Source organism: Macrobrachium rosenbergii, chromosome 3 (genome assembly GCF_040412425.1).
Source record: "Macrobrachium rosenbergii isolate ZJJX-2024 chromosome 3, ASM4041242v1, whole genome shotgun sequence".
Taxonomy (NCBI): domain Eukaryota; kingdom Metazoa; phylum Arthropoda; class Malacostraca; order Decapoda; family Palaemonidae; genus Macrobrachium; species Macrobrachium rosenbergii.
Genome location: NC_089743.1, coordinates 64,412,114 through 64,428,526, shown reverse-complemented (window position 1 = coordinate 64,428,526; position 16,413 = coordinate 64,412,114). Strand labels below are relative to the sequence as shown.

At 40.7% G+C, this 16,413-nt stretch overlaps 1 protein-coding gene across 1 annotated transcript; it reads left to right on the top strand.

Annotated features, from left to right (window-relative positions):
• Window positions 1-11,113: 11,113 nt before the first annotated feature.
• On the top strand, window positions 11,114-12,235 carry LOC136851512 (eukaryotic translation initiation factor 3 subunit A-like). The gene has a single exon (XM_067125663.1). The coding sequence runs from the start codon at window positions 11,114-11,116 to the stop codon at window positions 12,233-12,235; it is 1,122 nt and encodes a 373-aa protein (XP_066981764.1).
• Window positions 12,236-16,413: the final 4,178 nt, after the last annotated feature.

Sequence of the window (16,413 nt, the reverse complement as noted above, 5' to 3'; positions counted from 1 at the left end):
ACAGCTGCTTCAGCCTGCGGAACTCAGGTGCGACCTTCCAACGTCTGATGGACGAAACCCTGGGCAACCAACCATTCTGCATCATCTACTTCGATGATACATTGATATTCAGCCCAACATCAAACAACATACGAGAGACTTCAGATGGGTCCTGCAGATACTTAAAGAAAATGGACTTACAGTCCAAAAAGACAAATGTGAATGGGTAAAACCAGAGGTGGAATTCCTTGGCCACCAAATAAGCCCTGACAGTATCAAGCCCCTCCCGACAAAGGTCCAAGTAGTCACCGATTTCCCAAAACCAACAACAATCAAAGCAGTCCAAGAATTCACAGGAATTATTAACTATTACCACCGTTTCATACCTAACTTTGCTGAAATAGTGGCCCCAATATATGAATGTTTTAAAGGAAAACCTAAAAAACTATGTTGGTATGAAAAACAAGATAAAGCCTTCACACTAGCTAAAAAAAAAAGCAATCACCTCTGCTGCCACACTAATCTTTCTTTTAACCCATAGGTCCCTCATCTTAACAACAGACATGATTAGCACAGTGATAGGTGCAGTACTCAAACAAGACAGACGATGGTTGTCGCTCGTTGGCATTCTTCAGCAAGGAGTTATCGCCAGCAGAAAAAAAGTATTCCACATTTGACTGAGAGTTACTGGCAGTCCACAGGGCCATCTGCCACTTCCAACACATGCTAGAAGGATGACAATTTGTGGTGCAGATGGACTACCAACTGTTAGTACACGTCTTCAACAAAAGCATAGAAAGGTAGTCAGCAAGACAGCAGTGTCACCTATCGTTGATAACAGAATATTCTTGCACCATCAGATACTAAAAGGGCTCTTCCAACAACGTGTCAGACATGCTTTCCCAAAACTCCATCAACACCATCCAGATTGGGATATCATATCCTGAAATAGCATCAACTTAGAAGGATGACATGGTCCTACAGCATCTTCAGTGGGAGAACCCCGTCCTTATGTGGAGTGACCTGTCCATTAGTGTGTACCGGACACCCTTGCCCATACCTACCGTTAAGGTTGAGAAAGAAAGCCTTCAACCTCGCTCAAAACCTCTCCCACCCATTGGGCAGATCTACTGCCCGAATCTTGTCACAGCGGTACATCTGGTGGAAAATGAAAGCAGACATCAAAAAGTGGGCAAGAGAATGCCTCCCATGCCAAACATCAAAAATAATGAGGTACATAGAGATGGGGATAGGAGAATTTCAGACAACACAGCGACGACTGGCCCACATCCACATCGACATCGTGGGATCCCTGGTCCCCTCTGAGGGGTACAGGCACCTCTTCATGATCATCTACAGGAACACCAGATGGCGAGAAGCAATACCAGTAAGGCAGCAGACAGCAGAGAGTTGTGCAAAAGCACTAATAGACTGGGTCAGCAGGCACAGAGTACTGCAGTACATAACAAGCGACAGAGGAGCTAATCTCACCTCCACCTTATGGAGCCCCCTTGTCGCCAGCCTCAGGACAAAACTCATTCACACAACAGCATACAACCCAGAAGTGAATTGTATGGTGGAGCGGCTGCACTGCTCCCTCAAATCAGCACTCACTGCTAGATGTCAAGGCGGGAGTTGGAGAAAGGAATTACTGTGGGTCTTGCTGGGATTAAGAGCAGCCCTGCATGCTGCATTCAACTCATCGCCAGCAGAAGCACTCAACGGCCAAGCATTGACAATACCAGCAGACAGTTTTCAAGACATGACAGAGCCCATGACTCTCCCAGACATTTGTAGAGCATTGGAAAACACCATGCCGGCGAAGACAACATACGACGTAGCAAGAAAAAAATACCTCCCCAAAGACCTTAAAACAGCAAAGTGTGCATTCATAAGAATAGACTCATACAAACCGCCCCTCTCTCCAGCCTACTTGGGACCACGCCACATAGTACAACACGGAGAGAAAGCATATAACGAGGCAGTGAGTAAGAGGTAGAGTCAGGGTGTATTTTATTTTATTGATACAAAATCTCTGACAGGTCAAGAACTCTTGCAAAGGGAAAAGTAGAACTCGGATTTAGAAGAAAACAGAGGGACACTGCATATACAGTGAGATGTATACAAATTAGGAAGAGGTTTCAAATATGTATGGTTAGAAAGCTTGCAATGCCTTACATACATTAGTAATTACAGTTCTGACAAGGACATAAAGTATCTACTGAAAAATCTATATAAGATTGCTTGAATCAGAGGCGTTGGACCTGTGTTTCCTGAGAATCTCGGTGCATCATGTAGATTTTTGTTTTGAAGCGAGGATGGCCTGAGGGTTCTGGCGACAGCTCTGGACCTCACAGTACTCCCCCTCGCCAACAAAAGTAAGCCCAGGGGAGTGGGTCGTAGTCTGGGATATAGGCTGGTTATAATCTGTCAGTGGAGACCCAGGTAATCTCCTCATCCACTGTCAGCTGATACACTGTTTCTCTGCACTGTAGTATGCGGTGTGGTCCCAAGTTCTTATGAACGCATACTTTGCTGTTTAAGGTTTTCGGGGAAATTTTTTTCTTGCTACATCATATGTTGTCTTAGCCAGCATGATGTTTTCCAATGCTCTACAAATGTCTGGAAGAGTTGTGGGCTCTGTCATGTCCTGAAAAACGTCTGCTGGTATTGTCCACGCTTGGCTGTAGAGTGCTTCTGCCAGCAATGTGTTGAATGCTGCATGTGGGGCTGTTCTTAATCCCAGAAAGACCCACAGTAATTCCTTTCTCCAACTCCTGCTTTGACATCTAGTGCTAAATGCTGATTGGAGGGAGCAGTGCAGCTGCTCCACCATGCCATTCACTTCTGGTTTGTATGCTGTTGTGTGAATGAGTTTTGTCCCGAGGCTGGCGGCGAGGGAGGTCCATAATTTGGAGGTGAAGTTAGCTCCTCTGTCTCTTTTTATGTACTGCAGTACTCTGTGCCTGCTGACCCAGGCTATTAGTGCTTTCACATGACTCGTCTGTCTGCTGCCTTACTGGTATTGCTTCTAGCCACCTCGTGTTCCTGTCGATGATCATGAAGAGATACCTGTGCCCCTCGGAGGGGGGCCAGGGATCCCACGATGTCGATGTGGATACGGGCCATTTGTCGCTGTGTTGTCTGGAATTCTCCTGTCCCCGTCTCTATGTGCCTCATAATTTTTGATGTTTGGCATGGGAAGCATTCTCTTGCCCACTTTTTGATGTCTGCTTTCATTCTCCACCAGATGTACCACTCCGACAAGGTTCGGGCTGTGGATCTGCCCAATGGGTGGGAGAGGTTTTGAGCGAGGTTGGAGGCTCTTTCTCAACATTAACAGTAGGGATGGGTGAGGGCGTCTGGTACTCATCTCGCAGGTGATGGTCGTTTCTCTGTTGATGGACAGGTCACTCCACGTCAGGGCGTGGTTCTTCCGCCAAAGTAACTGTAGGTCCATGATATCCTTCTAAGCCGATGCTGTTTCAGGATATGATATCCCGATCTGGATGGTGTTGATGGAGTTTCGGATAAGGGCGTCTGCCACGTTATTGGAAGAGCCCTTTAAGTATCTGATAGTGTAAGAATGTTCTGCTATCGACGATAGGTGACGCTGCTGTTTTGCTGACCACCCATCTACGCATCTGGTGAAGATGTGTACCAACGGTTGGTGGTCCATCTGCACCATGAATTGTCATCCTTCTAGCATATGTCAGAAGTGGCAGATGGCTCTGTGGACTGCCAGTAACTCTCGGTCAAACGTGGAGTACTTTTGTTCTGCTGGCTATAACTACTTGCTGAAGAATGCCAATGGGCAACGACCATTGTCTGTGTCTTGTTCGAGTACCCTGCCCATCTCTGTGGTTTTGCCCATTTGCATTTGTCTTTTTGGACTGTATGTCCATTTTCTTTAAGTATTTGCAGGACTTGCCTGATGTCTCTCATGTGTTGTTTGATATCGTCGACGTAGACAATGCAGAAGGGTAGGTTGCCCAGGATTTCATCCATCAGACGTTGGAAGGTCGCACCTGAATTCCGAAGGCTGAAGCAGCTGTAGTTGAAGGTGTATGTGCTGAAGGGGCTGATAATGGCCATTTTTTCTATGTTTGTGACCAGGACTTTGAAGTATCCCTTCAACAGGCCGATCCTCATAAGTGTTTTGGTGCCCTCCATCTTGTTGGTTATGTCGGCGATGTTCGGCAGTGGGTACCTGTCAGGTACTGTCTTGATGTTGTGTCTCCAGTAATCGCCACAGGGTCGCCATGTGCCGTCAGGTTTTCATACCATGTGTATGGGTGATGTCCAGAGGCTGGAGGCTTTTTGGCATATTTCTGCCCGTTACATGTCCTGGAAGACTTGTTTGGCAAGGGTGAGTTTTTTTGGGGCCAAAAGTCTTAAAACGTGTGCACTGGGGGACCTTCAGTGACTTATGTGGTGCTAGACGTTGTGCTTTGTGGGTTTGGTCAGGTCGTGCTGCAGGTCATCCTTAAATACCCCCGGGAATTCCTGTAGGAGGTGGCTTATCTCTGGTGCTGGAGTCAGTGACAGTGGGGCCATGGGGGTGGGTTGTGTGATCAGCCACTGTTTCACTATGTCTACCAACATGTCATGGGCTTTTAGGAAGTCTGCTTTTAAAAGTGCAATTGTAACATCTGCATCGATGAAAGTCCAATTATTGTGCTTCTTTCCACTGAATGACACTTTCATGGTCCTTTTCCCATATATTTTCAGCGGGGTCCCACTAGCAGTGGACTCCTGTAGGGTGCTGGGGGTTGGGTTGAGGAGTTCATGCAGGTTGGCTGGCACAAATGATTTGAAGGGGCTGGTGCCGACCAAGAACTCCGTATTTAATGTTTCATCCACAATGAAAAAACACGTTGAGTCTTTTTACCTGTAGTTGGAAGAAAAACAACAGAAAGCAGGCACAGTGTCTCTTATGTGGCAACCGATCTGCTCGCCGATGACGTTTAATTTGTTGGGTCGCTGCTGTGACCCTTTTGCATGTTTTTGACATACGGCAATCATTTTCACATTTTAGGGCTTCGCTCCTGAACCTCCAGTGGTAGAAGAAATAAATGCCCTTGGGATGTTCTTCTGTTTTGGGCTTGTATTTTGGTCTGTTTTTCCACTTGGCATTCTGGTAGTGGTGTATTGGGGCAGAGGGCCCTCTGGATCACTGCCAGTCTCTGTGTCAGTCTGCTGCTGGGCGGCTGTCTGTGGTGGGGATAGTAATTAGCCGCCATAGTTGCTTGTAGATGTGCGATGGCCGCTGGTCTCCTGTTACTACCCCTACATTGTCTAGGAATTTCCTAGCTCTAAGGGCAGGCAGCATGCTGAAGGATGACTTTAGTTGAGCCTTCAGTATTTCCTTATGACGGTATAGCACCCACAAACGCCCACACACACACACGTATATATATATATATATATATATATATATATATATATATATATATATATATATATATATATATATATATATATATACATACATACATACATACATACATACGCAAGTATTCCTTAAAAATCATAAATAAGCACGTGATTTGATTATCAGCTGAAGCAACAGGAAATGTTTAAAAAGGAACGACAGCGTGCTAAGTACTTTCGTGCCTTTTACTCATCTAAGGGCTACAACAAAATAAAATAAATTATGACTGAGGAAGAAGAAGGTTCTTACAAAAAGGTACAGTGAAAATATAGTATTAGGCCATTACAAAAACAAACCGTGTCCACCCAGATTGCTTAACTACTAAAATAATATACAGTTCATAAAGGAAAAGGAATTGCATGATTAGTGCATCTTATACAAATGTTAATGACAAGAACCTAACTACTCATTATCAGTATATAAAATCAGCTGAATTCACAAAAATGAACAGTAATAGTAGTAATAGAAATAGTGTACATTAAAAGATATTACCCCTGTCCACCATTATTACTAGTTCCAACCGAATATTCATGTTAATCTAGTCTAGTAGGCAATTCTTTTCCAGTTTGGCCAATATGTTTCGTATCGTAACCCTTACATGGAATGGCATTGAGGCAGCTTGTAGATTAACATGGGGGAGTCTGTTATGAGCATATTACCTTCAGTATTTGAGCTATTTAAATCTAAACTGACATCAAAATATATCAGTAATTTAAATAATTCATAAAACTTACTGTAGTAAAATACAGCCTGCGTATTATGGCGTGAAAAAAGGTTCTCTAACTTTATCTGAATAAAACGATTTTTTTTTTTTTGCTAACCTCCATCCATAAAAATCTTTGGAAATTGAAGTTTTTCACAGATATCACAAATTTTGTCAGTCTCTTCATCGAAAAACACAGGACTGCAGATTCTTAAAACTCTCAAAACATCGAATAGACTGATAATTTAACTTTATATGGTGCTCAGAATAATTGTAAATTGAGGGAACCAGTCTCTTCAAATTTTTTGTTAATGAAAGTTTTTTTACTTTTACCCTTGAACTCTTAAAAGTCAAATTTTATTCTTATTTAAGCTGAAACTCTCTTCCTGTTCTAAATCTGCTAGAGTCTGTGAGCTTAAATGAGGGCGAAAAATGTGCAGTTTCCTCGAGCTTACAATAGAATATGTTACTGCTTTCACTTTTTAAGTCATTCAATAACTCCGTAGTGGGATAGTGCCATAGTGCACCTCAGGCAGTGCATTGCTTAAGGTTCTTCGCAGCATCCCTTCGGCCCTCATCTGCAGCCCATTTCGCTCCTTTTACTGTACCACCGCTTATATTCTCTTCCGTCTTACTTTCCACCCTCTCATAACAATTGTTTCATGGTGCAGCTGCGAGTTTTTCATCCTGTTACACCCGTAAACCCTTTTTACTCTTAATTTCCCTTTCAGCTGTGAATGAGCTCATATAGGTCCCAGCGCTTGACCTTTGGCCTAAATTTTATATTCCATTCCAGTCTATAAGTATTATCCATTATTCTTCCATATACCATGTCTTCATATAAGAAGTAATTCAATGACAACTAAGTTTACCAATTTTAACCTTGAAAGGTCGACGGTAAAGATCATGGTACCGGATATAATTTTTATTTTTGTTCTCTTGCACGAGGTGGAAAATAGTAATACGTTTATTTGCTGCTTGGTGTTCTTGGCAGAGGTATGTTCTGTAGTACTGTTCTTGTTACTATTATTGCTGAAATGTATATGAAAGCTTTGAGATTTGAAACTCGCTTGCATCCTGATCTCAGGTATATTGCCCAATGAGATACTGAAGGGTTTAAGCAGATAAAAAAAAAAATTTATTCCAATTTCAGGAGGTTCTGGATAGTCATTTGTCACGCCTTGTAACCACGATCTAAAGACGCACGTCCTGGAATTACGGAAAACAGCGCACGTGGGACGATAACACACATCCAAGCATGATTGCTAGGATAATCGGATGTCCTTGAAATTGCCGACGTCGAGTCTGTGCTTGTTGCAGTCATCAGACTCGTGTCAGTTAATGGGTGGACTTTTCTCTCTCTCTCTCTCTCTCTCTCTCTCTCTCTCATAGCAGACTCACAGTGCTTCCTAAATCAGCATACAGGTAAAGTAACCTTCGGTCCTTTTTAACAAGATTTATCGAGAGTTATTCGTCTCTGATTTCATATGCAATCACTTCTCAAGCTGTAATCAATCAATGGTTATTTTAACTTGGCTGAGTACCAACAAGATCAATTGTTCATTACGGTGTAAGTATACTTTAGGAAAGAAAATGGGAAGAAAAGAGTTTGTTAGATTATGCGTTACTACAGAGTAGATGAAGAGTAAGTTGATGGATGTACTGATGAGGAGAGTTGGTGGAGTTATGTCAGGTCATTAATGGTAGAAGCATAAGGGAAGATAGATACAAGTTCTAGGTTGAGAGGAAGCGGCTAAAATGTAGCTGTAAAAAGTGTGAAAATGTATATGCATATGTAATTAGGGCAAGTGGGTTTGATCAGCGGGAAATGAGAGTAGCATGCGCAGAAAGTATGAATATAGGAGGTTCTTGTAATGTTAGATGACAGGCATAGAGTTGAGAGAGTTTATGGGTAGTATAAGTAGGAAAAGGGAAGTGTAGTAAGATTTTAGATGAAAAAATTAAAGGGTTAGTGAAAAAGGGAGTGTTTGAAGTACGGTTGCAGGAGAAAAGGTCAGATGATGTCGTGGTGAACAAGTGGATGAATAAGCGGATGCAAAAAAAGGTGAGGAAGTATAAAGATTTCATGGCAGATCTGAGCAAATATTATAGGTAAAAAAAAATAATGTTTTGTAGGTAAGTAGCTGTAGATAAAAATGTTATTGAACATATGTAAACTAGAATTAGATGTTAACATAGAGAGATGCTGTTTGAAGAGAATGCAGTCCAATTCCAATGAAGTGAGTATTTTGAAGAGCTGGTGAGTGTGGAGGGTGTCAGAAAGACGGATCTTAATAGTAGAATGGTTAGTTTAAATTTGATAATGCGTATGGACGCGATTGTTGAGAAAATGGAGTTGAAGAATGGAAAGGAACCGTATGATGATAGAATTACAAGTGAGGTGCTGAAATATATTGATGAAAGTGTGGTTTAATGGCTGATCAGAATACGTGTTAGGTAGTCTAGAAGAGGAAAAGGGTCCAGTGGGTAAAGGTGATAAAGATGACTGTAAAAAATATACCGGTAAAACATTACTTGGGAATGCGTTTAGTATGATTTGCATTAAGAAATAAGACTGATGATGGAAGGGATGATAAGAGAAGAGCAATGTGTGATGAGGCAAAGAAGAGGGTATACTGAGTAAGTGTTTAGAATGAAACTTTTTATAGTAAATAAAAAAAGACACTGTGTGCCATGTATGTGGACTTGGGGTAAGATTATGACGGAATAATTATGGATTCAGTGTGAAGAATGCTTATGACGTCGAAGGTCATTATCTTGCTTCGTTAACAGCAAATAAAAAGGTTTATGGAGAAAGTCTATTCTCCTTTATGGAATTAAAGTACGGGTGTTGAATATGAAATACAGAAAATAAATTTGAAGCTATTGAGATTAATTGATGAATTGCCTTCATTTTCCAAGTGACAGAAGAAAGTGGTGATAAGCTTAGAATAGTGTTTTAAGATGGTCAAATCATGGTGAGAGAATGGAGGATGAATTGAAAGAGGTCGCTGAATAGAAGGTCCTTATATCCAGGAGGCGAGAGAGCGCGGGCAAGATAGATAAGAATAGTCTGTGGGCAAGGGATTTAACATGATAATGATGAGGCTAATGATGTGGAAGTTTTCTGCTTGGAGTTCATCCTTGATCTTATTTATCAGGTAGATGAAGAGGGCAACTGTAGCTGTTATCTTAAGTTTTGATCTATCGCTTCTTCTGGGAAATAGCTTACTATCGAGTATGTATGTATGCATATATATATATAGAGAGAGAGAGAGAAGAGGAAGGAGTTGTGTAAAGCTAGGCAATACTGCAGAATCTGTATACATACATATATATATATATATATATATATATATATATATATATATATATATATATATATATATATATATATATATATATATATATATATATATATATATATATATATAGAGAGAGAGAGAGAGAGAGAGAGAGAGAGAGGACGGAGTTGTGTAAAGCTAGGTAATACTGAAGAATCTGTATGAATAAAGCAAATACGAAATGTAAATGAACAACCTTTAATTGATTAATGAGAAAAAGTGAAAGAAATAACTCAGATACGTCTTGCGAAAATGCAAATATTAAAAAAAAACTCAATTCAATTAGCATCCATTAAAACGTACAAGTCCGCTATCTAAGAAAGAAGTAGCAAAGGAATAAGAGAGACGCTGATGAATATGTAAATGAGCGTAAGCTCCGGTAAGGATCAGCTTTCATTCAGTAAACTGTATTGAAACCCTTGAGTGACAGACGCTCGTCTGTTGTCATTTGATAGTGCGTAGGTGAAGGAAGAGGAAATGAAATAAGTCATTGGCACTCTTTGGGGATCTCGGGTGATGATATTGTGAACGAAAGAGGAAGGGCAGACGTCGATTTTCATATGCTAAAAGGAAATGGAAATTGGAATGATTCCTCTCTCTCTCTCTCTCTCTCTCTCTCTCTCTCTCTCTCTCTCTCTCTCAAGTCTGTTTACAAATTAAGAAAGAAAAGAACCACAAAAATATGAAATAAATATTTGGATGAAATATTCATGATTTAATTTTTATTTCTACGTGAGTGGATGCTTCAGCGTATTACGAAAACTTATCATATAATGGTTTACAGCAGTATATGTTTGTGAAAAATTTTTTTTTTTATATTTCCGTTGCTTTAGATTAAACGAGCTTTCTGCTGGCACGGGTTCTTGCTCCTAGAGCAGCCCGTAAGAATCCATGTAGTTCAATATGTAGTCCTTGTATGGCCAGCAAAACACTGATGAAGATTCGATAGTAATGTTAGGTTAACCTAGACTTGAACGGAAGGGATTTCTGTTAAAGATATGATAAAGTCAAAAGATCTCGACTTATTGTAGATTGTATAAATTACTATTAAAAAAACTTTTTCAGAAAGGTTTAGGGAAATTTAGTATGGTAATCTAGAGGAAACTCTTAAAACGCAGAGTTAAGCTATCATGAACTTTGAAAAATGGCAGTTTTTCGCTTAGGCTAACCATTTCGATAAGTGCTAGTGGATACAAACTCATTTACAGACATATCAACTGATGAACTTGCATCTTCGAATTAAACTTTGCTTATTGTTGCAAATTCGTCGTATGCATTAAGTTTACAGGCAGCGCTAATACGCGTTTCTTTAGCAGGCTGACATTTGTGGGCAAAAGCACACACAAAATTCCTTTAACAAAGTCATACTTTATAAAATTGTAAACTTGAGTACTGTGTAGTAATAGCTGGCATATAACAAAGATGACAGCCAGTGACACTCAGCTAAGGGCACCAATAGTAAAATGGTGCAATAAGCAAACTTAGTCATATTAGGATAGGACAGAAGGACATCTCGCTTCCGTTTGCCATACCCTATTTTAACGCCACTCTTTCCGTCTCACGCTCGCTCGCACGCGCGTGCACAGACAAACATCTACTCTCTCTCTCTCTCTCTCTCTCTCTCTCTCTCTCTCTCTCTCTCTTTTATAAGTGATGGACATTGCATACCAGAAACTCGGCGGAAGAAGGTCCAAGGAAAGGGTGGGACTCGACGAGGTAATCCTCCACTCACAAGGCGTGGAAGAAGGAGGTCCAAGAAGGGTGAGACTCGACGAGGTAATCCTCCATTCAGAAGGCGTGGAAGGAGGTCCAAGAGGGATGGGACTCGACGAGGTAATCCTCCACTCAGAAGGCGTGGAAGAAATAGGTCCGAGAAGGGTGGGACGCGACGAGGTAATCCTCCGCTCAGAAGGCGTGGAAGAAGGAGGTCCAAGAAGGATGGGACTCGACGAGGTAATCCTCAAATCAGAAGACGTGGAAGAAGGAGGTCTAAGAAGGGTGGGACTCGACGAGGTAATCCTCCACTCACAAGGCGTGGAAGAAGGAGGTCCAAGAAGGATGGGACTCGACAAAGTAATCCTCAACTCCGAAGGCATAGAAGAAGGAGGTCCAAGAAGGGTGGGACTCGACGAGGTAATCCTCAACTCAGAAGGCGTGGAAGAAGGAAGTCCGAGAAAGGTGGGACTCATCGAGGTAATCCTCAACTCAGAAGGCATGGAAGAAGGAGGTCCAAGAAGGGTGGGAATCGACGAGGTAATCCTCAACTTCGAGGGCGTGGAAGAAGGAGGTCCGAGAAGGGTGGGACTCATTGAGGTAATCCTCCCCTCAGAAGGCGTGGAAGAAGGAGGTCCAAGAAGGGTGAGACTCGACGAGGTAATCCTCAACTTCGAGGGCATGGAAGAAAGAGGTCCAAGAAGGGTGGGACTCGATGAGGTAATCCTCCCCTCAGAAGACGTGGAAGAAGGACGTCCAAGAAGGGTGGGACTCGACGAGGTAATCCTCAACTCAGAAGGCGTGGAGGAAGGAGGTCCAAGAAGGGTGAGACTCGACGAGGTAATCCTCCCCTCAGAAGGCGTGGAAGAAGGAGGTCCAAGAAGGGTGAGACTCGACGAGGTAATCCTCAACTCAGAAGGCGTGGAAGAAGGAGGTCCAAGAAGGGTGGGACTCGACGAGGTAATCCTCCCCTCAGAAGGCGTGGAGGAAGGAGGTCCAAGAAGGGTGAGACTCGAATGGGTAATCCTCCCCTCAGAAGGCGTGGAACCATTCATCAGATAATCTCTCGCTATCTCTTTCTCTCCCAGTTCTGTCTTAATGAATTCCTTTTGGTGACACGCAAAGTCTTACTGATGCTGTATGCTAGTTAAGATTTAACCTCTCTCTCTCTCTCTCTCTCTCTCTCTCTCTCTCTCTCTCTCTCTCTCTCTCTCTCTCTCTCTCCGTGGCAGGAAGTTATTGTGTAATGTATTCCTATCGCTTAACCTTGACGATTTTGGTGAGAATGAGTTCAAATATATTTTATTTGTCCTTCAGTTTGAATAAGTGATTTCAGATGGTGCTGTTACCTTACGGTTGTTTCCATTATTTGTTTGTGTCCGCTGTTTTTCAAAGCAGTGTCTGTTTTCTTCGTTTCCATTTTACTACCGTATGATTCTTCAAAAGGAAATTATTTTTCAAATAATTTATTTATGATTATTTTGTGTGTTTTGTAACTACATTCGTTAGAGGGCATCTTTAAAAAAATCATGGAAAGCGATTACTAATACTACTCAGTGGTTATCAAGTTTTTCAGGCTTTCATCTGCTGTATTACAGCTAATGAATCTAAAACTCAACACTTGCATTGCTTAAATAACAAGAGTGCCATGTGCCACAGTGCTCATATGACCTTGCTACACTTAAAATATACGATTATGATTTTCCTTACATATTCCTTTTTTAAAGAATATGTAAGAAAAATGTTTTTTACATATTCTTTTGCTAAAGCTTCGGACACCTATTGTGGTCCCTCCACCCCGCCCCCGCTCCCCCACCGGCCCCTTGAACCATGGTTTGAACAAATTTTGTTTTGCTTTATACGAGGATGATTATGTATTAATGTGACAAATTTTATCTTAAGTTTCACCTTTTCTGTCACAGTAATTCTAGGGAAAGAGATTTTGAAATGACCCTGCCCTCCTTTCATTATTCCTTAATAATATTCCCCCTTGAAAGAGGGCGTGGGTCACCATTTAAACGGATTTGAATCCCCTTTACCCAAGGATGCTTTGTACTTAGCTTCATTGAAAGTGATACAATGGTTCTGAAGAACTCAGATATGTTAAAAGTTTATATTAGACATAACATTCCTACATACATAAGGAAGCCGGACAGATTTCTGCCAGTAATAATAATAATAATAATAATAATAATAATAATGGTGAACAATGGGTTTTGTAACTAAGAAAATATAGTTTATAAATAAGAATATTGACTTAATTTGAAACTGTGAAATACTGGAGACTTTGACATATAAAAGAACTCTCTTTTATTTAGCAAAGACCTGAGAATAAAAAGCATATGTAAACGAGAAGAGAGAGACGCACAAGAAAAGGAAGGCTTTGTTCACTGTGATGACGTCACGGCTGACACCACCTGCACATTAGCGCTATAAACCATCTATGTAATGCAGAAGCTATGCCATACCAGCCACCAGAGAACACTGACTGCAGCATACTTTATAAAACGCTGCTTCTGAATAGGAATCTATAGGAGGAAAGAAAGAGAAGCAATAGGAGTGTACTATAACGTTAGGGCAACAAGCGACGCCGAGTCCTGGTTCCTATTAAATTTTCGGCGTCCCCACGAGGCAGACTGAATAGGGAAAGAGATTTAGCAGCACTTTATAATGCACTCAATTACTTGACTTATGTTGCCACGCCTATCCGGCGAATAGGACTCGAGCGCATGCGCGTACGCGTTCTTTTGACGCGATGGGGGTGGTTGGGGGGCGAAGGAGTAGGGAGGTGGGGCTTAGGGATAATAAAAGGATACTGGGAAGCAAATAAAACAAAGGATACTCGGAAGGAAATAAACCTTGAGGAAAGGAAGGCATGAAAAGAAAAGGATGTGACATGGAATGAGACAATAAGGAGGAAAAGGAGATCGTAGTTAAACCAAGGCTGCAGCAATGGCGGATATTGAGATGGCATAAAAGTAGAGAATTTGAAGAGAGGTAAAAGTCTGTATATTTGTCGAAATATACCACTAACACTGAGTGCATTATATGAATACCACTTACATATTTTCAACTGCTTCGTGATTTTTACATAAGATTTCGCGATTATAACAACTAACAGCTTGCATTATAAAAATTTACCCACATCTCTATTCATTTATTAATTTGTTAGTTAATTTTTTTTAAATAAGTGATCTTATCTTTCTTTATTTCCCATTACCTTCTGTTACTTCTTTATAATGAACACCGTATTCTTTGGAAGCTTGAATTGCAAGAGTGACCCCTGTGGGCTTGTTCCATATGAATAGGGTTCATCTTGTGAATAATAATAATAATAATATTATAATAATAATAATAAATGTAGAGCTGTAATTATTATATTTATCTTTGTCCATTTTTAAGATAGATAAAAAAGATAAAACGACTGAGCACCCCCATATAACCGTGAAATTAAAGAAGCAAGCCAGTCACTCGAAGCTTATTTTGAATTGGGTACCTAACGGTAAATCATGCACATTAATGAAAGAAAAAACATCGAAAATTTATAATAGGAGTGAGGAAAGCGTCGGCGGTACTCGGGGCGAATGCAGGAATCCTGTGCATGCTGTTGTTTCAAGGACTTTTCATGCTCCGGTCTTGGGAGGGCGTCGTCCAAACGTCAAGTCCTCGTGTCAAATCCCCATTGTTCCAGCTTGCCAGATGTGAACTGCCTCGACAGAATGCCTTGCTACAGAGGACACCAGCGGCGTTTAACGAATCGCTGGAGTTTGAGAGAGAGAGAGAGAGAGTAGAGGTAGAGAGAAAGAGAGAAAGACAAAGGGAAAGGGAGAGAGAGAGAGAGAGAAAAAGAGAAAGGAAGAAAGCGAGAAAAAGAAAGAAAGAGAGAGAGAAAAAAATAAAGAGAAAGAGAGAAAAAGACAGAGAAAGCACATATAATTACATCACATTTACATGCACAAAACCACATGTTTAATTCATCCGCAAGACAACTACTACTTTTTTTTTTTTTTCTAAGAGAGGCGACAACACAGACGATGATAACAAGGATCATTGCGACGATTTTTGTCTGGCGTTCCTGCTTCCTACACGCAAAATTTAACGCAAAACGCCGCGCCGGAGTAAGCTTGCAAATTAGAAGCAATTGCTTTTGGTTATGGTGAATTACATTTGTCACTTCTGAGGAGGTTTGGAGCGCTGCGGGTTATGAGATACGCTGGAACTTTTAATACTCTTGCATACACAACACTATTGCCAGTTTATGTTTATTATTATTATTATTATTATTGGTGAAGAAATCCACAATGGTGCATATATAGAAAAATTTAAATACAAAAGGAGAGCTTTCGAGGTCCCGCAGATTCTCGGTCAGGTTCTCGAAAGCTCTCGTTATATATATATATATATATATATATATATATATATATATATATATATATATATATATATATATATATATATATATATATATCAATACAACACGAAGGAACGTGTGCTTGAGAATATCACTAAGTCCACGTCGGAATGTGAGTGAAAACCGGGACTTTGAACAAGTACTTTCGTAGTTTATTCTACATTTTCAAGTTCACACTGAATACAAAAGAAGCTGACAGAGGTTTATATACAAAAACAAAAGGTGGGGGCGGGGTTACAGTTTATTAATCTGGGCAGCATGTTCTTTAAACAAAAAGACAGGGACAAAGGATCAAAGGATAATCCAGGGTGGAGATTAACATTCCTGGTGGAAGTAGCTTCGATGAAGACAGTTTCTAGCAGATTCCTTTTTCGATGGTCGTTGACCTTGTAGATGACCGTTGACTTATCCCAGTTCATCCCATGGCCTGCCTTAAGCCAATGATCCACAATGCCATTATTCGATAAGCCTCTTGAAATGGCATATTTGTGTTGGGAGCTTCTTCCTTTTAGTCCTTTTGTTGTTTGTACAACATAAATCTTATTCCATTCTTTACAAGGAATACTGTATACAATATTGTTTGAATTGGGTGGGCTATTCTGAATTAGTTTATTTCTCAAAATATTATTATATTTAAATACTAAGTACCGACAGATTAACCAGTTTTGATGTGACATCTTTATTTACTAAAGTTCCTATTAATGACTTACTGCAATATTTATCACAACATTTGGACTTGTATAATCTAGAATTACCTACCAATGTCATTATTAATTTGATATCCCTTTCTATAAAAAATTGTAAATTCACTTTCAATGGTAATTTTTAT

Excerpts from the sequence above, each read along its gene's own strand:
- LOC136851512 (XM_067125663.1), top strand. The coding sequence starts at position 11,114 with ATGGACATTGCATACCAGAAACTCGGCGGAAGAAGGTCCAAGGAAAGG.